We start from the raw sequence: 25,218 nt of genomic DNA on the forward strand, positions 1-25,218 counted from the left end.
ATGTCATCCACAGAGAGTGATAGTTTTGTTTCCTCATTGCCTATTCTAATTCCTTCAATTTCTTTTTCTTCTCTTATTGCTAAAGCTAACGTTTCTAGTGCAATATTGGATAATAGTGGCAATAATGGGTATCCTTGTTTCATATCTGATCTTATTGGGAAAGCTTCTAGCTTATCCCTATTAAATATTTTGTTTGCTGATGGTTTGGTATAGACGCTACTTATCATTTTAAGGAAGACTCCGTTTATTCTTGTGCTCTCTAGTGTTTTTAATAGGAATGGGTACTGTATTCTGTCAAAAGTATTTTCTGCTTCTATTGAGATAATGATATGATTTCTCTCAGTTTTTAGTTTGGTTTTTTATTGATATGGTCAGTTATGCTGATAGTCTTCCAAATATTGAACCAGCTCTGCTTTTCTGGTGTGTAAATTCCACTAGGTCATAGTATACTATCCTGGTGATAAGTTGCTGTAATCTCTTTGCTAATGTTTCATTTAAAATTTTTGCATCAATATTCATTAGGAAAATTGTTCTATAATTTTCTTTCTTGGTTCTGATTCTTCCTGTTTTAGGCATTAACACCATATTTGTGTCATAAAAGGAATTTAGTGAAGGACTCCTTTACCCATTTTCCAAATAGTTTATATGGTATTGGAATTAATTGTTCTTTTCATGTTTTATAGAATTCACTTGTAAATCCATCTAGCCCTGGAAATTTTTTCTTTGGGAATTCATTGATGGCTTGTTCAATTTTTTTTTTTCTAAAATAGGTTTAAGTATTTGATTTCCTCTTCTGTTAATCTGGGCAATTTATATTTCTGTAAATATTCACTCATTTCACTTAGATTATCAGATTTATTGGCATGCAGTTGAGCAAAATGGCTTCTAATTATTGCTTTAATTTCCTCTTTATTGGTGGTGAATTCACCTTTTTTGTTTTTGATACTGGTAATTTGGGTTTTTTTTAATCAAATTATCTAATTGCTTATCTATTTTATTCATTTTTTTTCATAAAACCAGCTCTTCAATAATTTTCTTATGTTTATTTTTTAATCTCTCTTTTGATTTTCAAAATTTCTAATTTGGTATTTAGATGGGATTTTTTAGTTGTTCTTTTTTCTAGATTTTTAGTTGAATGCCCAATTTATTGATCTGCTCTTTCTCTATTTTACTGATGAAAGCATTTAAAGACATAAAATTTCAAAAGAACTGCTTTGACTGAATGCCATAAATGTTGTTTTATTGTCTCATTGTCTCATTGTTGTCATTTTTCTCTGAGAAATTATCGAATGTGTCTATAATTTGTTGTTTAACCCACTCATTCTTTAGGATTAGAATATTTAGTTTCCAATTAATTTTTAGTCTATTTTTCCATCCTCTTTATTACATGTGATTTTCATTGCATCATGATCTGAAAAGGATCCTTTTAATATTTCTACCTTTCTCCATTTGATTGTGAGGTTTTTGTGTCCTAATACCTTGTCATTTTTTTGTGTAGATGCCATATACTGTCAAGAAAAAGTCATGTTCTTTATCCCCATTCAATTTTCTCTAGAGGTCTATCACATCTAACTTTTCTAAAATTCTATTCACCTCCTAATGTCTTTCTTGTTTATTTTGTGGTTAGATTTACATAATTCTGAGAGGGGGATGGGGAGTTTTCCCACTACTATAGTTTTGCTTTCTATTTCTTCCTGTAACTCACTTCTCTAAGAATTTGGAAGCTATGCCACTTGGTGCATGTATATTTAGTATTGATATTGCTTCATTGTCTATGGTACCTTTGATCTCTTTTAATTAGATCTATTTTTGCTTTTGTTTTGTCTGAGATAAGGATTGCTACCTTTGCTTGTTTTTTTGCTTCAGCTGAAGCATAATATATTCTACTCCAGCCTTCTACCTTTTCTCTGTGTTTATCTCTCTGCTTCAAATGTGTTCTTATAAACAACATATTGTAGGATTCTGGTTTTTAATCTACTTTGCTATCTATTTCTGTTTTATCGGAGAGTTCATCTTATTCACGTTCACATTTATGGTGTGGATACTATCTGTGCTTTTTCCTCCATCCTATTTTTCTCTCTGTTTATACTTTTCTCTCTCCTTTCACCCTGTCCCTCCTCACCAATGTTTTGTTTCTGACCACCATCTCCCTCAATCTGCCCTCATTTTTATCAGCCCTACCCCCTTTTCTTTCCCTTCCTAATTCTTTATAGGGTAAAGATAAATTTCTATACCTATCTGAGTGGGTATGTTATTCCCTCTGTCAGCCAAGTCTGATGCCATTAAAGTTCAAACAATGCTTACCTCACCTTCTTTCCCTCTACTGTAATAGGTCTTTTGCACCTCTTCCTGTGATGTAATTTACTTTATTCTGCCTCCCCCTTTCCTTTTCTCTCAGTATAATCTCTTTTCATCTCTCAACTCTTTTTATCATCACATCAAAATCAACTTATACCTACACTCTCTATGTGTACTCCCAACTACTCTAGAAGAGATATAGTTCTCAATAGTTATAAGGGTCATCTTCCTGTGTAGGGATGCAAACAGTTTACCCTTATTGAATAACATTTTTTTCTTTCCTGTTTATCTTTTTATGCTTCTCTTGAGTTTTGTATTTGAAGATAGAATTTTCTGTTCAACTCTGGTCTTTTCATCAGAAAGATTTCAAAAGTCCCCATTTCATTAAATATCCATCTTTTCCCTTGAAAGATTATGCTCAATTTTGCTGAGTAGTTGATTCTTGGTTGCAATCCAAGCTCCTTTGCCTTACAGAATATCATATTCCAAGCCCTCTGATCCTTTAATATAGAATCTACTAAGTTTGGTGTAATTATGACTATGGCTCTTTGATATTTGAATTGTTTCTTTCTGACTGCTTGCAGTATTTTCTCCTTGACCTGATAATTCTGGAATTTGACTACAGTATTCTTTGGAGTATTCATTTTGGGATCTCTTTCAAGAGGTGATTGGTGGATTGTTTCAATGATTGTTTACCTTCTGGTTCTAGCATATTGGGGCAATCAGTTTTCCTTGATAACTTCTTGAAAGTTGCTGTTCAGGCTCTTTTTGTGATCATGACTTTCAGGCAGTCCAATTATTTTTAAATGCTCTCTTCTGGATCTATTTTCCAGGTCAGTTGGTTTTCCAATGAGGTATTTTACATTTTTTTCTATTTTTTTCTTTTGATATTGTTTGACTGAGTGTTAATATCTCATAGAGTCATTAGCTTCCACTTGCTCAATTCTAATTTTTAAGGAATTATTTTCTTCAGTTGACTTTTGTATCTCCTTTTCCATTTGGTCAATTCTACTTTTTAAGGAGTTGATTTTTCAGTCAATTTGGGTCCTTTTTTTCCCAGGCTTTCTCTTGTATAACTCATTTTCCTCCAGTTTTTCTTCTGCCTATCTTATTTGATTTTTAAATCCTTTTTGAGCTCTTCCAAGAAGGCTTTTGGGGCTTAAGACCAATTCATATTCTCCTTTGAGGCTTCACATGTAGGCATTTTGATATTTCTATCCTCTAGAAGTTAGTGTTTTGATCTCCCCTGTCTCCAAAGTAGCTTTCCATGGTCAGGGCTCTTTTTTTCTTTGCTCATTTTTTAACCTATTTCATGACTTTTAAAGTTGAGGTCTGCTCCTAGGACACAAGGGGCACTGTCCCAAGTTTCTTTTATGGGGGTCCAGAGACCTGGTCACTGACTTTTTGTGCCTGGGCCTTGGGTGCTGGCGACTTGCCTGTTGTCTTGGTTCTAGGGATGGAAGTTTGCCTTCCGTCCTGGGGTTGGAGGTCTCATAGCTGGCCTGTATGCCTCTGGCCTCTGAGCCAGGAACAAGGGGCTGATCCGTGCTGTGGCTAAGAGCCTCCTTTTGGCTTGCCTGGACACCTGCACTGCATGCTTCCCTTTCTCCCAGATGAGACAGACCTTTCCTGAAATCTTTTTAAGTTATCTTAAGCTAGAAAATTGTTTTACTCTGTCTTTTTGTAGGTTCTGTTGCTCCAGACCCATTTAGAGACTTTATTTAGCATGGTTTCCGAGGGAAACTGGGGAGAGCTTAGGCAACTTCCTGGCTTTTCTCCATCATCTTGGCTCTGCCCCAGTGTTCACTAGATGTATTTATGCCCCACTTAATGAGCTTAGGCTATGGATCTCAACTCACCCACACTCCAACATCCTCTCAAGGTAGGCATGCCTCAAAAGCTAAGGCATTATGAAAAGAACTGAAGAGTTGTTTGAGGGTAGAACTAATACAAGCATGGCAGGAAAAATCATGTGCCAGAAGCTTTCCAAGAATCATATAAGACAGAGGAGAAGAGAGGTAAAATAAAGCATTCAGGATAGAGTCTATGAATCTGTCCCCAGTCCTTAATTATAAGACATTAAGACCTGTGTAAATATGTTCATGAGGCAAGTGGCAAGACAGAAAAATCTAAAGGCATGAGCCAAGTAGAGAAACTTCTACCAAGAAAAGGGATAAATTAAGAGATAGAGGATAGAACATAAATAGATGTCATGAAAAATGTGACACTTCCACTTTCTGGCATTTAATAGAATAAATAATCACTAAGGAAAGCATGAGAATCCCCAGTCTTTGTTGCTTATTGCGAAACTCAGGCTACTGGCTCACAGTACTTAAAAGTTCACTCATTTTTGGTGACTGGACAGTAAGCTTATATTTTAGAGTACCAAGAGCTAAGTTCACCTTTACAGATAATCCCCAAAGTGCGTGATTCTTAACCTCCACTGCCCACTTTTCTGTCACTTTCCAAGTCATTTCAGAATCAGAAAGGGGCATCAAAGAAAATCTTTTTGTATGTTTCTTAGTTTCATGGGTTGCCATAGCCAAACAATTCATTACCTAGTTGTTATGAAAGATCTTTCTGCACTTTGGGCTGTTCCTTGGAAAGTTGATGTATTTTGTTGTTGGGACTGTAATCAAAGCTTTTCCAGCATGTTGGAACATTCCAGGATTTTCAAAGTCTTTGAAAATCCAGTTATCTCTATACCACAGTGAAGTGCATGAAGGTTGTTATTATAGCGGAGGGGAAAAAAGGCTTAATATTTCTCAAATAAGTTCTATGAGAATTTAGTTTACATGTTTCATGTGCTTTGTTCTATCAACATATGCAGTTCTGAAAGCAGAGCTTTGGTTCCTGGATCTTTGGTGACCAAATGGTGACTCTCTACAGGAAGTAAGTGCAATAGGAGCATTGGGCAGCAATAAAGCCTATGTCTTTAAACAGTTGGAGTCAAACTCTACTTTGTAGTCATTCATCAGCAATGGTGCATGTTTACTGCTGCAAATTCTCACATTTTGGACCCGAAACAAATGAACTATAACATGTGCAAGATAGGTTATCAGCAGCAAATATGAAAAGAAGACATAACAATTTCTGAGAAAGAACAGATGGGCTATGACTTTTTATTAGCTGAACCAGGCCAATTTTTCAATAAACAGAGCATACAAGCCTTTAAAGATACTGATAGATCTTGCTACTAGACAACTGTGTCCCTGAGTTTTATTTTGGGCTATTCTCGAATTTAAAAGATACTAGCTTAATTTGAATTGAGTCTTGTAGTCTTAAAATTAATGAGATAAGGTCCCTGGTGCCTTTCATTTGGTATTAAAGATAACTGTAATTGCTTTTAAAGTATCATTCAGCTAACCTTGTTACCCTCCAATCTCCCATTTATCTCCAAAGGCAAGTAAGTAGAGTGCTTTGTTGGATCACCCTTCCTGGATTTTCCCAGGGCATTGCCACGACTGGCACTTTCTATTTGCCCAGGGACCAAAAAGATGGCAGAGATTCTTTTGAAAAAGCACATCATTTTTATTTCCTTCTGGTCCCCAGCTCCTCCCTCACATCCAGCGCCTTTTTCCTTCCTCTTTACCCCTCCCTCCCAGTATTCTGAGTATGTAGTTTGGGGACATAGATCACTTGGACGTTTCCATTTGTAGAATCATGTGGATTTCCAGTTTCTGATTTCAAAAGTTTCTAAGAGTTCATCTTATCTAATACCTACGTGAATAGTAATCCCATCTCTAACATCTCTGGTTTGTCATCATTCTGAGGAACTTCAGTGATGAGAAACTCCCAAATTCCCAAGACAATCCATTCTATTTTGGGGCAGCTGTTATTATTGAGGTTTTTTTTCTTTCTTTCTTTCTACAGAACTGAAGTGTCATTTTCTATAACTCTCATGCATTGCTCCTAATCCTACTTGATGGTGCCTTTCAGAAAACATCTGATCTCTCTTCCACAGGATAAAATTTTTAACACTAAAGAATAGTTTCCCCAAGTTTTCTGTTTTCCTGGCTGAGTATCATCCACTCCTTCATGCATGGTATGGTTTCCAGCCCTCTCCCTATCTTCTGGTTTCACTTCAGTTTGTCAGTTGCCTTTTGGGTTGCAATGGACACATTCATTTTGACTAAAATATAAAAACATCCACATGTCTTTTTCATACAAACTTGGGATTAGCCATGACAATTTCAGCCTATGCTTGTACCATTTATTATTCTTAACCCAAAGGCAAAACTTCTCATTTATCCTTATTAAGTTCAATCTAGTCTTAGCTGATTCAGTATAGACTGCTGAGCTCTTATTTGGATGCCAATTCTGTCACCCAGTGCCCCAGCTATCTCTTCCCAGCTCTAGTATATAATTGTGACGAGTCTGCCATCTTGGTCTTTACATAAGCCATTTATAGCAATATGAACAGTTCAGGGTCAAGGGTAGATCTCTAAAATATTCTACTAGAGACGTCTCTGCAAATTGACATTGACCTGTCTGTGCCTATAATGGCTATACCTTCAGCCCTTTAGTGCTCATCCAGTGATGAATCCACCCAACCATACCATCAGCAAGCCACATTTCTCCATGTTGTCCACAAGAATACAATGACTAAGTGCCTTGCTAAAACCATAGGTTTGTCATGTCTTAGGCATTCTCTTCATCTACTAGTTTTGTGTGTGTGTGTGCATGCAATCCATAATCCTTACCATAATCTGTTGTACTCTGCTTTGAACTTTATTTGTAAGTAGTTGAAAAAATGTGACTTAGAAGGTGCTTCACATTGATTTTTTTCTCCTTTCCATGGGTTGTAAATTTTTTTTTGCTTGTTACACTTTTTGCTTTCTTATTCTTAAAAGAAAAAAAAGTTTTCTCATTGCAAGAGGTTAATGTTTTGTCCTGATTGCTTCCCTTGTCATTTTTTCAGGAAGCAGTAATTTTCCATGTCTGAATAACAAGTGATATATTAGTCCATACATGAGATATCAATAGACACTGTCTGACTCCAGACTTAACAATGGTATTTATGATCATTTCATCTGGGATTTCCGTATTCTACCCTTTATGTAGTTTGGGTTCATTATGCTTATTTTATCGGCAATACAATTTTCTCTTTTCAATCTCATGTTTAACAATGAAAATATTGCCCATAATTGTCTGGAATTGTCTGGTTGTAGGTGGAAGGTTGATGATAGAAGCTCTGTCAATTTGAAAATCCACATGAATTTTTAAAGAATCATTGAATGTGCTTTGAATAGACTATCACGCAATTTGGAAATTCATGCATTCTAAAAGGTGAATTAGTATTTCAGCCCTTGACATAATTTTTTAAACTCCTCAGCAACAACAAAAAGTGCATTTATTACCTTGTAGTTGCTAATACAAGTTGTAGTTAAGGTTGCCTGAATAGTTCCCAACCCTTGTGCCATGTCCAGGCAATGGATGACTCAGGGATACTGATTTATTGCAGGCACAGAAAAAGTAGAATTAATAGGGGGTATCTTAGGCAGTGATCTGGCTTTTCTCTCCTACCCCACTTTTACAGTGGCGACCTCCTTTCCCTTGTTCCTCAAGCCAGCAAGCCCAGAAAATTATCTCTGCTAGAGGACTCAGTGGGCAGTGCAGTAAAATGTGAGTCTTGCGCAGTAAAATGTGAGTCTTGTGCAGTAAAATGTGAGTCTTAGAGAGAGGATCAAGGGCCTGTGTTAAGCTCCTAAGAAAGGATGTAGGCAGTATTTTTCAAAGATAGAAAGACTATTGGTACTCAGACAATGGATATGAGGGAAGAGGCAGGTAATTGAGGTGTGGGAGAAGAGTGTACTAGTGTGGGTGGATGACTGTGTGTACCAATGTATGACATTGTGGGTTGGTAGTAGGAGTAAGTATAATATAGGCAGGATGGAGATGAAAGAAAAATGAAGGACAGATGTGGGGGCAGGGGCTGTTACTTTGAAAATCAGTGACCTTTACTGGGACCTATATTCTGACTCTTTGTAAATCAAATAAAATAGACATGGTAAGGAAATTCAAAGAATTTACCAGTTTTCTAGTTTAAAATAGAGAAAAGGTAAGAAAAATTAAGTTTAAAGCCCTTAAGACTTGGAAGACAATAACATGTCTCATCAATTATTTTGGGGGTAGTCATTTGCTTCCTCTGGACCTCAGTTGGTCCTGTCTATGCAATGTGATAGTGAAATGATTAGCTCATCTCAGAGCCACCTTAGAGCCCTAGCATTTTGTGTCTTGATGACCATTTTCTGATTCTCAGTTTTATTTCTTGGACTAAGTCTGTGTCACCTCTTTGTACATAGTCATAAAACAACTCTCATTTGTAGGATGCTTTTAAGATCTGTAGACTACTTGTCCAACAACTTTTTGAGGTAGGTGGGGTAGGTGTTATTATACTTCACAAATGAGGAAACTATAATTCAGAGAAATGTTGTGGTTTCTGCGTGATCACGTAATTAACAAACATCTGAACTGAAACTCAGGCCTGTTGATTCTAGGAGAGCTGGTCTAGCCCTCTTTCTGCTGCTTTCTGATATACCTGTGTTTTAGTGTAACTAGAGAACCCTTTCTTTTTTATTTCTTTTGGAGGGGAGAGACAAGGAAGTCAGGATTGAGTGACTTGCCCAAGATCACACAGCTAGTGTCAAGTGTCTGAGGTCACATTTGAACTCAGGTCCTCTTGACTCCAGGACTGGTGCTTTATTCACTGCACCACCTAGCTGCCCCCAGAGCCCTTTCTTAAAAACTGTCTTGAGATATTGTACTGAAGAGACCATGACCTCCTCTGAGTCTTTGTGTTATTCACAGTGGCAACCCTGAAGAAACTTGATGGGGCTGGCTTCCTTTATATATGCCCATTTCTCAGATTGATTCCATTAACAACCATAGAAATGAACTGTGCAGAAAATGGCCTGTTCTGAAATACTCCAGAAAGCAAGGGGCTCATTTTACTTTGTGTTAGGATGGTAAAATGATCACAGACCTTGGGTGTTGGTAGAAGGATGTAATTGAGACCACTCATTTGATTTTTGTCACCTTGGCTAGGTGAGAACACTTTTTGATTGAAGTGAATATTTTTATTTGCCAGATTGGTATCAATCAATCAACACAGTTCAATAAGCTGATAAAAATGATGGTTCTTATACATGACATATAGGAAAAGAGCATGTTAACATCTAACAAAATTTGGAATCCTGTTCATTTCAGCTGCTGCTTATCAAGCACCCACCATGCTCATAGCATGTTATACTCTTGGCAATATACAGACTTTAAATAACACATGACCCTGCCTCATTGAATCCACAGGTTGGTAGAGGGTTGAGACACAAGATAGCTCTAATGCACTGTATTAAATAATACATACTTATAGATGCTAAACAAAATTCAATGTTAGATTCAAGGGAAAAAGATCGTATCTAACATCTCCACTCCCTGTCCCCCATGGGAAAGAGGATAGGTATCAAGGAAGGCTTCTTGGAGGTGGTGACATTTGAGTTGGACTTTGGGAAAATATTTCAAAGACAGGGAAAGTAGTCAAAATATTAGGGCACCTGGTCAGCTCTTTCTGACTTTGTGTAAGCAGTATATTACGCTTTTAATATACCAAGTCTCTCAACTTTGGATATATAATACTACCCCTACTGGATAGTAGATTTCCTCAGTGCATTATTGTCTGAGATGAAGAAAATGGTTTTTACTTGAGTTGACGTGCCCCAAACTGTTCTTTGACAGTATACATGAAAATGGGAAAAAAGCTGCACTTTATAAAGAAAATTTATTGCTGCGTGGATGTACCATTAGGAATACAGAAGAGGTGACAGGAATAGTCATCTATGCAGGTAGGACTGTTCTATTTTTGTGCTGTATCAAAATTATCCATATTAATTTTGGTAATTACAAAAGGTGCCAAGTTGTTATCATTACCAAAATCTCACTATTTAATTGCAGGCCATGAGACTAAAGCTTTGCTAAACAACAGTGGGCCACGTTACAAGCGAAGTAAGCTCGAAAGACAAATGAACATGGATGTCCTTTGGTGTGTTCTTATACTCATAGTCATGTGTCTGTTTTCAGCTATTGGTAAGTCATCTTTATAGATATAAATTGAAGCCAAAATTCTTTAAAAACTCAATGTCCAAAAGTAAGATTTTAACCAAGTCTTTTAAATTGCCCAAAGATATCAATAGGACCACTTTTTTAAAAATTAGAATATTCTATTATTCGCTTAAATCTAATTTCTAAGTAGTATTCTTCAATTTTCACTTTTGCCTTGCCTGTTTTAACAATCAAACAAATTTGGCCTTAATGGTAGAATTATTCAGGTTGTAGATCAGGGTGTTACTAATGGGAATTCTGTCGATCTGCAAATCCATATCTATTTATTTCAGCCTTGGTGCTTTGTTTTATTTTGTTTCTTTAACTCCTCAAGCATACTGATAGGGACTAGACTGGTGATTTTTGAAACTCCCTAATTAAAGAAACAAAAACAAAAGAAACCTTCCCTCTATTAATACAACTCAACACCTCCTTGCTATTTATAATCTTAGATATTTGCCTGGAATATTGAGAGTTTAAACAACTTGCCTAGGATTACTGCTCAAACCCAAGTCTTCCTGGCTTCAAGGCTGACTCTATCCATTATTTGATGGTGCCTCTCCAAAATTTATTCTCATAACCAAAAAAAAATACTTATTGTCTGGTACCCAAAGATGAGTTATATGTCAGGTTTTCTGAGTCATCTTTACTCCTACTATACATCCTAGCTTTGGATGTAAATCTCTTGATTAGAGAGCTAGGGATGATTCATTCTAAGAAGCACCAGTACTAGAAATCATAGGAATGTCTTTAGTGGTATAGAGAACTACATTATAAAAGGAAACTGCCCTTCACTTTGCAGTGAAGGCTAGCAGGTATGACTACGTTCAGACACAGTGCCACAGCTGTTGCTGTATACATCTTTAGAGCCACTGGTTGTGCCACTGGATAGTATGAGAACCTTGGGAGTGACTTAGCAGGTGAAAGTACCAGTGGCTGGCTAGGCAGAATAACTGTCTCAAAACACACTCTATGGTTACAATTATTCAGTGGTTATCATATATGCAAAAAGTACAACGTGCTGAAGTGCATCAAAGTGACACATAATCCCTTCCTTCTAGGAACTTAACATTGTAAGTTGGCAGGTCCCATATAATTCATGTTTTCTTTAATAATTTAAGTACCAACAATGGGTGGATAGGGGGAGGGTAGGTATTAGTGCTTCCAGCAATTTAATCCTAATTCCCCAGGAGAATCATATATTTTTATCCTTCCGCTTCTAACAAAACAGACACAAAAGGCCAATATGTAATATAACAAAACCAAGTCTTTCTGACCTGATTTAAATGTAGGTAGACTTAACGTTTCCTGAACAATATTTTTTCATTTCCACCAAAAATACTGCTTCAGATGGTTAAATAACATTCCTCTTTATGCCACATTACAGGTCATGGACTGTGGGTATGGCAATACGGAGAGAGGAAGAAACCATTATTTGAGGTCCCACAATCAGATGGCAGCTATTTGTCTCCAGTTCTAGCTGCAGTATATTTATTTTTGACAATGATAATAGTCCTTCAGGTAATAGTCTTAAGTACAACATAATAATCGTTCTATTTTCTTTTCAAAATGGAATTCATTTATCAATCTAAGATTTTTTCCAAAGGCCACCTATCATTGTATGAAATCAGGAGAATCAAAAAGCACATTTGTCTCAAAAGTTGTCAACTTTCAGACATTTCCTTGTGTAGTCTACTCATGAGTAATCTTGACGTTAAAGTTTTCTTACTGCTTCTCTGAACATCTTCATGCCTTGATTTTTTTCTATTCCTTGTACCTTCTTGCCTATATTCATAATTATAGAAATCCCCTAACCAGAAAGTACAGTATGTCAAAAAAAAAAGTAGGGAGGTTCTCTCTCCCAACCCCATCACATCGTCTCCCTCCACCCCCAACCCAATAAGAAAAATGAGGCCTTGCTGCATTGCAAATAGCTTGTGGGACCTTGAACAAAAAATACTTTTATTTCTCACAGAAGAGGAACAGAGTTATTGCCTCTTAATTATATGTGTCAAAAGCAGCAAACAATCATATTTCACATCCCAAATTAGTCTTTTTAAAAAACATTCAAATTGTATCATAGCTCTTGGCTAGTGGTACTTACGTTACCAAGCAAATCTGGTCCACCTGAATTTCAAAGCGCCACGGTGTCAATAACTATGAAACAAGAATTTCATGGTGTTTGTTTTTTTAAATTATCAGGCTGTTGCTGAAGATATTTTCCTGGAAAAGTAGGTTACTTCTGTACATTGTTGCAGTTATAAAAGTAGCCCATCATTTAACTAGTGTACAAAATCAACAACTGGAATGATGCTTTTTCTGTAAGATATGGCTCCATTAATTGCATTTTTCTGTGACTGGAGAGGTTTACCTTCTGCAGTTAATGTATGTAAAACTTGGGGGTTAGCATGACATTTTAATGCAAGATTTCTTTTGCTTATGCAGAAGTCTGACTGTACCATGTGTTTTTTCCCCTCTCTCTCTCTCTTTCCTTTCCTAGCTTTTCTCAAGTCCAACTTATTATTCGAAAATGCTTGCTTCTATCCAAGCCATGATTATCACACTTCCAGATATAATAATGGATTTCCGCTCTGCAGTTGCATCATAGGCTTTCCTAGTTTATTACAGTAAACTCTTTGTCAGTATTCTAATAACTTTCCAATATTGACTCTAAGCCAACTTATTTAAACTCTTGAAGGTACAGTATAGTCCATACTTATTTATGGTTTTTTAGTGTTTTGTAAAATTGAATAGATTAGATCAACATCCTTTATCTACTCTTTCCAACTCATTCATGTATTTCATTTCTGTCTTCTAGGTTCTAATCCCAATTTCTTTATATGTATCCATTGAAATTGTCAAAATATGTCAAGTGTTTTTTATTCACCAAGATAAAGAACTATATGATGAAGAGACAGACTCTAAACTACAGTGTCGAGCCCTGAATATCACAGAAGATCTAGGACAGATACAGTACATTTTCTCAGATAAAACTGGCACTCTCACTGAAAACAAGATGGTTTTCCGAAGATGCACTGTTTCTGGCATAGAATATTCTCATGATGCTAATGGTGAGTTATGGTTGGCCTTGTTGTTTGATGATTGTGTTTTATTTTTGTCCAAATGTTCAAGGTGATGCTGAACAGAGAACCCATTTCAAAGCTTCAAACTGGACGTAAACAACAATCTTAAGTAACTCCTGACTTAATAACTGAGACTGACGTGTGTAAAAGAGCTGAATTTTGAACTCCCCAAACCCAGAAAATCTAAAACATAATTGTGAGTGAATCTTTTCATGATTATGGAGACTTTGTTTAAAACTAACAAAACATGGAATTTTGTTTTCATGATTAAGTTAAGCAGACTCTGCCTCCCAACGCTTTCCTCCCTTTCTTATGGAGTTTTATTCATGTCACATCAGTGAAACCGTCAGTTTTTTGAACCACGTGTAGAAGTGAAAGTCTCCGCCTTTCAAGGCAAGAATGTTATGATAAGAATTTCAGTGCTCTGTACTATGGTAGATCAGCCAATTATTGGGAGGAATGGTCAGCACTTCTAAGTAATTAACCATCTTCATCTACCACCATTTATACCTCCAAACATGACAAATTTTCCTCCTTATAACAGCATCAAAGAACATCAAAGAAATCCTCTTGTTAAAACTGAAACAAACACAGACGGGCATAAAGCATATTGATCACAATGGAGAATTGCTCTTGGGAAAGATTTAACTGAAAGAATCTATTTCAGATGTCAAGTTTTACATGGTCAAATGACGTATCTTCTGCGATTTGGAAAAAAAAAATCAAATTCTTCCAAACAAACTGGCCAATCCCTACAAATGAAATGAAAGTCTTATAGCTAAAGAGAACAAGAAATGAAAAGCATGAGTAACTTGAAAGTGGAACAAGAGGCCAGATCTAAAGACACTGTGGCTCATGGTGAAACCTTATTTAGAATGACTGATTAGTGAAGGATTGGGAAGAAGTGATTAGGAAATCATACATGACCTGGGAAGAACACCCACTCTGCCTTTCATGAAAGACTGCCCTGATTCTGCAGGGAAGATAAAAGAAAGACCTTTTTCCTTTCGTATCAGGCTACTGATATGATTGGCTTTTGTGATGAGGCAATAGTACCCAGTGCAAGTTGTCTTTCAACAAGCCTATATTAATAGTCATTCATTCAAAAAACACCTATGAAACACTTACTGGATGCTGGGCAGTGGGGACACCAAACCAAAATGAACCAGTCCCTACCCTCAGGGAATTTAAATTCTACTGTGGAGAATATGAGTTATGATTTTTTAAATCTCTCTGAAAATGATTCCCTTAACAGAAATGAGACTGTGAAAAGAAGAAACAAAATTTCTTATCTTTTGGATTTAATGGATCACATTATGAATATTCTTAATCTGGGAGTTTCCTACACTGTTGAAATCACAGGTTTGGACCCCGTTTCGCTCTCACAATCACATTCTGTGTTTTCCAGATTTCAGTAATTTTCAACTACTAAGAACCTCCACAAATTCTGTACATCCTCTGAAATTAATTGAATTTACTGGACATGTTCTTTTCTAGGAAATTCATCAATGATAAATAGAGAACAGAGGGTAACTTCACATGAACTGTGCAATTATACTTCCATTAGTATATTGTATTGCATGGGAGTAACCTCGGGTTCCTGAACATTTTGTCAATAGAGCATCAGCTCTGACAGGGCCTCCAAAGCTGAGAAGGAGGGATTCGGGGAGATGAATTCAGAAGCTGCCGCAGTAGTTCGTGTGAAAATATGGACTCAGTCAACAAAAAGGAGCATTTATTAAGTGCTCATCTGAAACTGTTAAAGTGCCATGAATACAAGTATAAGTAGAAAAACAGATAATTCCTGCCTTTGCTGTAATGGGGGAATATAACACATAAAAGGAAGCTGAAAAGGAGGAGCATGGGCAAGAAGGAAGAAAACAAAGTACCTTCTTGGCTGGGGCATGGTAAAGAAAATCTGGAGTGTACCCTGAAGAGGAATGGGACGTGAAGGACCTGGGAGTCCTTACACCGAGGTTCTGGGAGGAGGAGGGAGGAGTCAGAGGGAGAGGCCCTAGGGATGGGGGGTACTTCCAGTGTGGGGAATGGTAGAGAAGTTCTGCAATGCAACAAAGGCATGAAGAATGTCATCCAGTGAAACACAATGGCCAAACTGGACTGCAGGGAATGAATAACAACTGATTTATGACATTACTTAGAATGAGTTAGTAAACGAAGCATAGTTAGGCTGGGTGGTATTTCTAATTTTTGCCTAAATTTGTCATTCATTGTGATTTTGCAGAGAATGCAATGGAAGAGATTGTGCCACGATGGTCTAGACTCTGACCAAGCCAAGCTCCCTGTTGTGTCTCCTCTCACACGTGTCTAATATTTTGCTCTCTGTCCCTTTCCCAACAGCTCGGCGCATAGCTATGTACCAGGAGGCTGACTCTGAAGAGGATGAAATGGCTCCAAAGGGAGGGACGCTGTCCCAGCGGGGGAGCATCGGTAGTCACCAGAGTGTCAAGGTTGTTCACAGAACCCAGAGCACCAAATCCCACAGAAGGACAGGAAGCCGAGCGGAAGCAAAGAGAGCCAGCATTCTATCCAAACATACTGCTTTCAGCAGCCCAATGGTTAGTCATGGCAAAGCAGAGGAAGGGGAATTTAGCCCATTTGAGCTCTTGCTCAAGCAGGACTTACTTCAAAATTAAGAAGCAAGCACACTTCTTATGCTTTTGGGAAGGTGGAGCAGAGGGACAGTGGGCTTTTTCATGGTGTCTTTTTTTCTCCCTTATTTAATTTTCAGGGGAAAATGTTTTTCTCCACTTTACACCCAGGAATCACTCTTATTTTTGGTTGGTTCCTCTAACCACCTCCCTCCATTGTCCACTCTTTTCAGAAAGTTGAATGATTGTATAGCCATTTTGCTGTCATATTTAAACGCTGATTCCAGGCCCTTCAAAACCATCTCTCATAAAAGCCACCCAGACAGATTGACACTGTCAGGAAACTCCTAATGCCAAATGAAATAAATAAGTCAAATCGAGTTTGGCAGGTACAAATAAGCAAAAATCATAATGACAAGGAGGGGGAGGGAAATGGCAAGCATCACACCAAATAAACATGACTCTGCCAGCTGCCTACATACCACAGACCACCATGGACGGGGACGTCTCCAGAACAAGGGCCAACCTCTCAAAACTACTTTTCCATTCCTGAAATGTTCCAGTCCAAAAAACTGCCAGGAAGAATATTCTGGGACAGCCTGCATTTACCCAGGGGTTCTCCAGTTTTTTGCTCTTCTTATAAACCTTTGAGGAGTTGCTGTTTTCCACAGGGGTGGCCATTTGCGTATTGCTGACACAGGAACTCTAGGCAAAGATGCATTCAGAAAGGACAGACTGTAAATTACTTCATTGTGGCTTTTGGAAGTTAATGCAGGATGCAAACTGCAAGGTAGTGGCATTATATTTATTCCAAGATCGTCCAATTCCTTTTTTTCTTCCTTTAAGGTCTGCTTTAAGCTTTCTGTAAAACAAATGTGAATACCTCTAATGCTTTGATGGATACTTCACGGTATTGAAGTAGACACTTTCTAAACCAATATAGATTGCAGCCTCCTCCATACCTTATCCTTCTTGGCTAGATTTTCTCCTAAATCCTCCATTATTTTCGAGTTCTTCCTCTTTCTCTCCTTTTTATATCTCCAAGGTACTAATGTATCTCTTCTGTTTCTCAATCTTTCTCCATGATTGACCAATCTCCTTTCAATACTACTTGCCTTCTATAACATCTTTTTTGACCATTTCTTGAGAATACAATACAATACAGTTATCCTTTCCACATCACTGGGGTTAGGGAGTGTAGCACCCCATAATCCGCAAAGTCTGTGTAAAATTTTTTGACCCTCCCCTCCTACCAGAGAAGAAGTCTAAATTCTTATGATATGACAAGATGAAATATATTGATATTATATAATACTATGACATATATTTTATACATTTCTGAGTTTCTAAACTTTTTCTATGTCTGCTGGCCTTTGCATATCATCTGCAGTTTTTCAAAACTCCCAAAGAGATTTAGTTTAATTTCTTATACTTACCTGTGATACTTTGAAACTCTGATGGGGAAAGTCAAAATGTGGAAGCGATGACTGTACATTTATTATTCCCCTACTATGTGCCCCAGATACTGTGCTAGACACTAAGGATACAGAAAGCAGTGAAAGACACCCCTCCCCTCAAGAAGCTTACCGCCAGCTAATGGGTAGGTCATTGGTAACCTGTCGCAGTTTCCTTAAGCTCATCATGTGTCTTTATTGCCTTTTGGGTAATCTGGATGCTTCAGAGGTCTTAAGCAAAATAATATCGACAATAACAACGTCACTGAAATACCACTAATTGTCATGCATTATTCATGTATTTCTAGGAAAAGGACATTACCCCTGATCCAAAACTATTTGAAAAGGTAAATGAATGTGCCAGATGTCTGGAGATCATGAGAAATCAGGAAAAGTCATTATCCCATCTCACCCCGGAACTCGCTGATATTTTTGACTTCTTCATAGCCCTGACCATCTGCAATACAGTGGTAGTGACAGCCCCCAATCAGCCAAGACACAAGGTAAGATCCCTCCAGGAAACCACGAAGTCAGGGCTCACTTTGGTCACGGTCTTCTAAAATCTTAGGTGGTATGACATGTGTTAAAGGTGATGATCTTTCTTTGAAGTGTAATTCTTAGTACTAATTATATGTTAATCATAATTAGCATTTACATGGTGGTTTAAGGTCTGTATTTTACAAATATAATAACTAACTTTTACATTGTGCTTACTATGTGCCCAGGTGCCTTGTAATTATGTCTCACTTGATCCTCATAATAACCCTGGAAGGTAGATGTTATTATTATCAACAACTCTATTTTACATATGAGAAAACTAAAAACAAATAGAGGTTACATGATTTGGCTAGGATCATATAGTTAATAAATGTCAGGGGTCATATTTGAACTCAGGTCTTCCTGATTGCAGGCATGATACTCCATCCACAACCCTGAGAAGTATATACTGTCATTAGCACCTACATTTTTGAGATGAGAAAATGGAGTCATTCAAAGATGAAATGACTTGTCCAGAGTTGTACAGCTAGTTCCGTGTCTATGATCAGATTTGAACCCAGATTTTGCAAACTCTAGATCTAGCCCTCTATCCATTGCTGCCAAACAAAGATATATGTATGTTGACTATTATTCTTTAAATCAGAAATAAAACTTTGATATCCGGGTTTTTCTCCCAATAATCATATATTCTAACTTCAAGCATTGGTTGTCAGGGCTACATTCCACAGGTGAATGAAAAACAAGATAGGAGAGAAACAAGACTCAGATTCAACTGGCAATCCACCTGTCCCTCAATGAAATAAATGATTGTTGAATGAATGAAAAGATGAATACAAAATACTATACAGACAGATGGTCATAGTTGAGTACAGTTATCTTAGGCAAACCAGAAAGGATGGGCAAGAAGTGAGCTTTAAATAAGCATCTTTGGTCAGTATCCCAGGACAGAACAAGAAAACAAGTGAACATGGATTCTTAAATAAATACACTGTAATCAACATCCAAGTACAGTTACCCCCCATTGTGGTTTCGATATATCATGGGTTGGCTTAAGAAATTAAATGGGAATTTGCAGGGGGGGAGTTTTGCAGAAACTGAAGATGACACAGAAAGAGTATTTTTATGTAACGTTGACCTACATATAGCCTATGACCAAATACATAACCCAAATTTTACCATAAGGTACTGTAAACACCCCTAAAAGAAAAAATTCAGACTTCTTCTCTGGCATAATGGGAAGGCCAAAAATATTTACACAGATTTTCCAGATGATGGGGGCACTGCTCCCCTAACGCCTGCGATGTGGAAGGAGTAACTGTATATGGATCAAACAGGAGGGAATGGGCAGGCAGAAAATTTCAGACAGAGATATAGATTTCAGGGGACCTAAAACTAATAAAAAAGTTTACACAAACTATACCCCAGTTTTAGAACTGTCAATACAATACCTTTCCTATCATCTTGTCGGTCCTTTGTGGGTAAATGCCGGCTAGCAGTTAACAAACTGGAAACCAAAGAAGTCAAGGTTTACCCCAGAGCTCTCCTGGTTGTCATAGCAGCCTCTTACCTACAGCAGACAGACCTAAGCATTAACAACTCATACAGGATCTCAGTTCCATCATTCAGGGGGACATGGTTAGGAAACAAGTCCTGGGCTCTAATACGGGAAGGTGAAACCATATCGGGGCCTGCTTTTTTTTTTTATTTTGTTTTTTTTTTCTATTCTTGGTGCTAAATTTTACCTTTAAATTTCTAAGACCTTATTTGCAACTGAACCTCTTTAGATGGACAGTGACTGAGCAGTTTCCCATTTGACTTTGGGGTTGTATTAATATTAAAGGTGTAGCCTGATGTAATGGAAGGAGAGCTGGACTTTGAATCTAGAGAGCTACATTCTCCTCCCAACTGTTCTCCACCTTGGAAAAATTCAGCTCCCTGAGCCTCCGTGGACTCCCTAGTTTCCTTTAGACAAGAAGGCTTTCCTAATACCCCCAGATACTGCTAGTGTCCTCCATCACACACACACACACACACACACACACACACACACACTCTCTCTCTCTCTCTCTCTCTCTCTCTCTCTCTCTCTCTCTCTCTCTCTCTCTCTAAAACAATCACCTTATATCCTATTTATAGAGATAAATTTGTGTGATGTCTCCTTTAGTAGAATGTAGATCTTCTGAGAGTAAAGACTCTCACTCATGACTTATTCTTCCTAGTGCCTACCACATAGGGGACGCTTAACAAATATTTGTGAATAAGAATATAATTCTGATATAATGAGATATAATTCAATTCAACGAACACTGATGTGGAGAAACAGGGAATGGGGATGGGGAGGAGTGCCAAGACAAAAATAAAAAAAAATTGCTTTCTGCATCTAAAACACTATGATTCTATGTATTGCACAACCAAATTGTTTAAAATGGTGAAAATTTCTAATCCCCTATTGATTTCTGAAAATAATATACAGTAAGTAAAGGAGACATTGAATTTCAAAGTCAAAAATACATTGAGATCACTCTAATGAAAATCAAAACTAATTGCCTTCAAAATTAATGGAGCTGGAAATGATCAAAAAGTGGGAGACATTTTAACACCAATCCCCCAGATGTTTATGAATGTCTCTCTTCCCCCCCCCACCCAGTTTGTAAAATAGATTTCGGTAAATTGATAATCATCTTTGCAACCTGAGGAGGAGGGAGGGACATTCAGAAACATCTGGGTGATTTGTGCTATATTGCTTTTAGTCAGAGATGCTTTCTCTAAGACTTCTAGTATTTCTGAGGGCAGAGATGTCCATATGGCAAAATGGACTGTATTACTCTTCTAGTTCATTTGCACAAATCTAATGGAGAATGCCAAGAGAACATTTAGAAGAAGAAACTGTGCTCCCACTATCAAAGCTTCTGTTCTCTGACTTGCTTCTCCACTAGAGATCACATTCTTAAAGTTAAATTTGGACAAACCAGGATTGGTTCACTTTTTGAAGCCACCATAGTCAATATTTGGAAAGAACAGATGCTGAGTAGTCAGTATCTCTTGGTCAATGTTTAACTTTAAGAAAATAAACTAATAGGACTATTCCTAAGTTTTTCAGTCATTTTTTCAGTTGTATCTGACTCTTCATGACCCCATTTGGGGTTTTCTTGGCAGAGAAAATAGAGTGGTTTGACATTGCCTTTTCCAGTTCATTTCATAAATGGGGAAACTGAGGTAACCAGGGTGCAATGACTTGCACAGGGTCACATAGCTAGTACATATCTGAGGCCAGATATGAACTCAGGACAATGAAATCTTCCCGATTATGTACCCAGCACTCTATCCAATGCGCTACCTGGCTTCCCTACTATTCCCAAGTAAGAAAGTTTTTGTTGGATTTTCACAGCAATTGTTTTTAGAAGGAACAACATCATTTTTCCTTCTAAAGATGACTTTTCACCCTTATACTAGTATTAGGGTTTGGTGTAATTGATTGAACAAAATTTCTTCATCACTTTGCTTTTCTCCGGCTTGCAGGTGAGAGTTAGGTTTGAGTTGAAGTCTCCAGTGAAGACCATAGAAGATTTTATCCGAAGATTCACCCCTAGCCGCCTGACCTCTGGATCTAACAGTGGGAGCTCATCAAGCCTCTCCACCAGCAAATCAACCCACAAAATGGGTTCTAGCTTCCTGTCTACACTGTCCAATGAGAGTACACTGCTCAAACTTGAAGCTAGACTGACCCGTTCCTCCCCAAAGATGAATAATAATGGTTATGGTGTGCAGCCTGGAGATAGCTGGACAACTGAAAATGGACTCAAGGAGGGTGAACTGCGATATGAAGCAGAGAGTCCCGATGAAGCTGCTCTCGTCTATGCAGCCAGAGCCTACAATTGCTCTCTAGTTGGCCGACTACCTGACCAGGTTTCTGTAGAACTCCCTTACTTGGGTCGGTTAACCTTTGAGCTTTTACACACACTGGGCTTTGACTCCATCAGGAAGAGAATGTCAGTGGTGATCAGGCATCCCCTTACGGATGAAATAAACGTTTACACCAAAGGAGCAGATTCGGTGATGATGGATCTCCTTCTGCCTTGTTCTTCAGGTATTATGCTTTTTCCATTCAGTTTTGGCCTCATCATTTATGTGTGCAGGAAGAAAATTTTCTAGGGGCAGTTAGGTAGTGCAGTGGTTACAGCATCAGCCCTTGAGTCAGGAGGACCCGAATTCAAATCAGGTCTCAGACATTTGCTAGCTGTGTGATCCTGGGAATGTCACTTAACCCCAATTATCTCAAAAGGAAAAGAAAAGAAAAATTCCTTCTTACACCTTTGACTTGAGGCTGGAGGTTGGGCTACATGGCCCCTTAAGTTTCCTTTCAGGTCCTAGAGCTGTTATAGAGATTGGTACCAGAACATAGACAAGGATGATATTTTTCTTGGCAGAGTCAAAAAGAAACCTGAGTTCTAGAATTTCCTCAGATTAGCCTTGGAAAGTTGGACAGGTAAATTCATCTCTTTGTATTCTCCATCTGTATAATGCAAGGTTTGGAATAAGGCTATATGTATATATGTATATGTATATGTATGTATGTATACACACACATATATGTGTGTGTGTATATATGTATGTATGTATATATGCATGTGTGTGTATATATATATATGTATGTATGTATGTTTATATTCCAAGGTGTAGATTCTCTGATAGAGGGTAGCCAGAGAAGGCTTTAAAGAATGCTTGCTATTTGTTAGCCAATAAAATCAGAAGCCTGGTGGGTTACAAGGCTAACTGCAAAGGTAAGAAGGGGAGTAGAGAGACTCTGCCAATAGCTACTACCCACGTCTTTAATTAAGATTATTTTAGTGCTAGTGAACATATATTTCACTAAAACTTTAGAGGCACAGCATGCCACCAAACAGCATTTCTGGACTTAACAGCTGCAGCCTCCAAACTGTAGTACACATCCTAGGATTTTAAAAGGCAAGTAGAAGATGCAGAGCCTGCCTTCAGGCAGCTTCCCATCCATCATACAGAATTCAGAAATCTAATCCAAACAGAAGCCCTGGAGATGGAGTAGATCACCCATTGTCATCTGGGTAGACAGCTCCATCAGGGAGCTTGCTTCTCCCACATGTGCCTGTGTTTGTAAACAAGAATGTGTTAGATAGACTATGATGCTCAAAAGGGTTGTCACTTAATTTCCAAGTATTTGTTTTTGGTGGTGGGTCATTTAAACCAGAGCATCTCTAGGATTTGGTTCAATCAGAGTTTTTGCCCCAGGTCCCACAACATAAGTGGGGAAGGGGCAGGCAATTAGAGCTACGTTATTTTTTTTAACAATTTTTTTCCATTCTCAGAACAAAACAGGCATCCCCATAACACAGTACAATGAAAAGAGGATTGCACATGAAACTTCAAATGTACAACTTACAAATACACCACAAAATTATGTAAATTTCTCTTTTTTCCTTGTTTTTCCTCTCCTCTTCCCCCCCATCCCCTGCCCTAGAGATGGCTCCCATTAGACACAAATAGGTATGTTTGTATGTATGTATACGTATACTTATGTGTGTAGTATGTGTGTGTGTGTATGTAAAATTATTCTGGACATACTTCTATTTATCAGTTTTTTGGATGCAGATAGTGTCTCCATATGACCCTTATTATTAATTTGTGTATTTATAATAGTCAGAATTACTATGGAACTATGTTGTAATTCTGGTTAATTTGGGGGAAGAAGAAGGAGGAATAAGAACAAGTAAAAAAAAATGAAATGGTTTCCCAGCCCCTGACAACTGACCCAAACACACAATAATATCTGAAGTTTCTTACCTGGTAAGCCCTTTCCACTATCTCCAAAGCAACGTGGTCTTCTTGTGTGATAGACATCCTCCTGAGTCTCTTCTATCTGCTTCCATTACAAAGCCTTTGGAGGCATCACGAGAAGGGAATTCTTGCCTCTTCACATTGTAACACAAAATAAAATGGTTTTGGCAGGGACGGAGAGCCACATGGTGTGATCAGCCCCTGCAGGGATGACTCTGGCTGTATCTCCTGCTGTTAGGGCCTCATTGCTACTTCTCACATTATTCCTTTTCTGCGGGGTTTCTGGGAGTGTACTCAGATGTGGCCACTGTACTCAGGCGGATCAGATAATAAGAAACAGCCGAACCCAAAATCTGACATCTAGCAAAAGGCAGCTCTGCTGTAATGTAGCTACGTAAAATTTCACAATTAAAAATCACAGGACTTATGGGAGGAAAGGGGTTTCACAATGCACAAAACCTTTATCATTAACACATTCAAAAAAAGGTAGGAACTTTTTCTTTCTCACTCCAGGTCCAGCACTCCATCTACAATGCAACCTCTCGGTTATCAGCTACATAGTGTGGACAGATAGATAGTCAAAATAAACCATTTGCCACAATCACAAGGCACCCCTGAGAATTTGAGAGCAAACGTGGACCCAGTTGTACAAGTCTGTATAAAAATCAGGGCAACATTAAAGGAAAAGATTGATCAAAAGGTTCAGATATTCTCTTGAGATGGATGCCTTATTGTGACTATATTACTGTGGTGTTTTACAAGTTAGATATTATAATAGGGAGGCATTTATTATAAGTGCCTACTATGTGCCAGGCACTGTGCTAAGAACTTTACAAATATTTTCTCAGTTGGTCTTTGCAACATCCTTAGGAGGTAGGTGCTATTATATCCCCACATTACAGATGAGGAAACTGATGCAGCTAAGTTAAGAGACTTGCCCACGGTCACACAATTAATAAGAGTCTTGAGGCTGGATTTGAACTCAGATCTTTCTAGCTCCAGGGGCAGATAGACGCCATAGTGGTCAGACCTGGAGTCAGGAAGACTCATCTTCATCAGTTCATAACTGGCTTCAGACACTTACTAGCTCTTTGACCCTGGGCAAGTCACATAATATTGTTTGCCTTAGTTTCCTCATCTGTAAAATAAGTTGGAGAAGGAAATGGAAAAACACTCCCACATCTTTTCCAGGAACACCCGAAATGGGGTAATGAAGAGTCAGACCCAACTGAAAGTAGCTGAACAATCAGCAAAAATGGTTAATTGCTTTTTTTACTAATTTTGAGCTATCTTTGCATTGCTGGTATAAATTCAACTTGGATTTATAAAATTATTATAAATTTATATAATTATACAATAATTATATAT

The 25,218-nt window shown here is 37.8% G+C and overlaps 1 protein-coding gene across 1 annotated transcript in view; it reads left to right on the forward strand.

Moving 5' to 3' along the window:
• ATP10A (ATPase phospholipid transporting 10A (putative)) overlaps window positions 1-25,218 on the forward strand; it is a 262,912-nt gene that overhangs the window by 195,536 nt on the left and 42,158 nt on the right. Inside the window, exons 4-10 of the mRNA XM_072614584.1 lie at window positions 10,033-10,139; window positions 10,249-10,380; window positions 11,783-11,916; window positions 13,214-13,466; window positions 15,837-16,054; window positions 17,850-18,044; window positions 21,559-22,126. Coding sequence (XP_072470685.1) covers window positions 10,033-10,139; window positions 10,249-10,380; window positions 11,783-11,916; window positions 13,214-13,466; window positions 15,837-16,054; window positions 17,850-18,044; window positions 21,559-22,126 — 1,607 coding nt within the window. The remainder of the gene's footprint in view (window positions 1-10,032; window positions 10,140-10,248; window positions 10,381-11,782; window positions 11,917-13,213; window positions 13,467-15,836; window positions 16,055-17,849; window positions 18,045-21,558; window positions 22,127-25,218) is intronic.

This window comes from Notamacropus eugenii, chromosome 5, assembly GCF_028372415.1.
Source record: "Notamacropus eugenii isolate mMacEug1 chromosome 5, mMacEug1.pri_v2, whole genome shotgun sequence".
NCBI classification, from domain to species: domain Eukaryota; kingdom Metazoa; phylum Chordata; class Mammalia; order Diprotodontia; family Macropodidae; genus Notamacropus; species Notamacropus eugenii.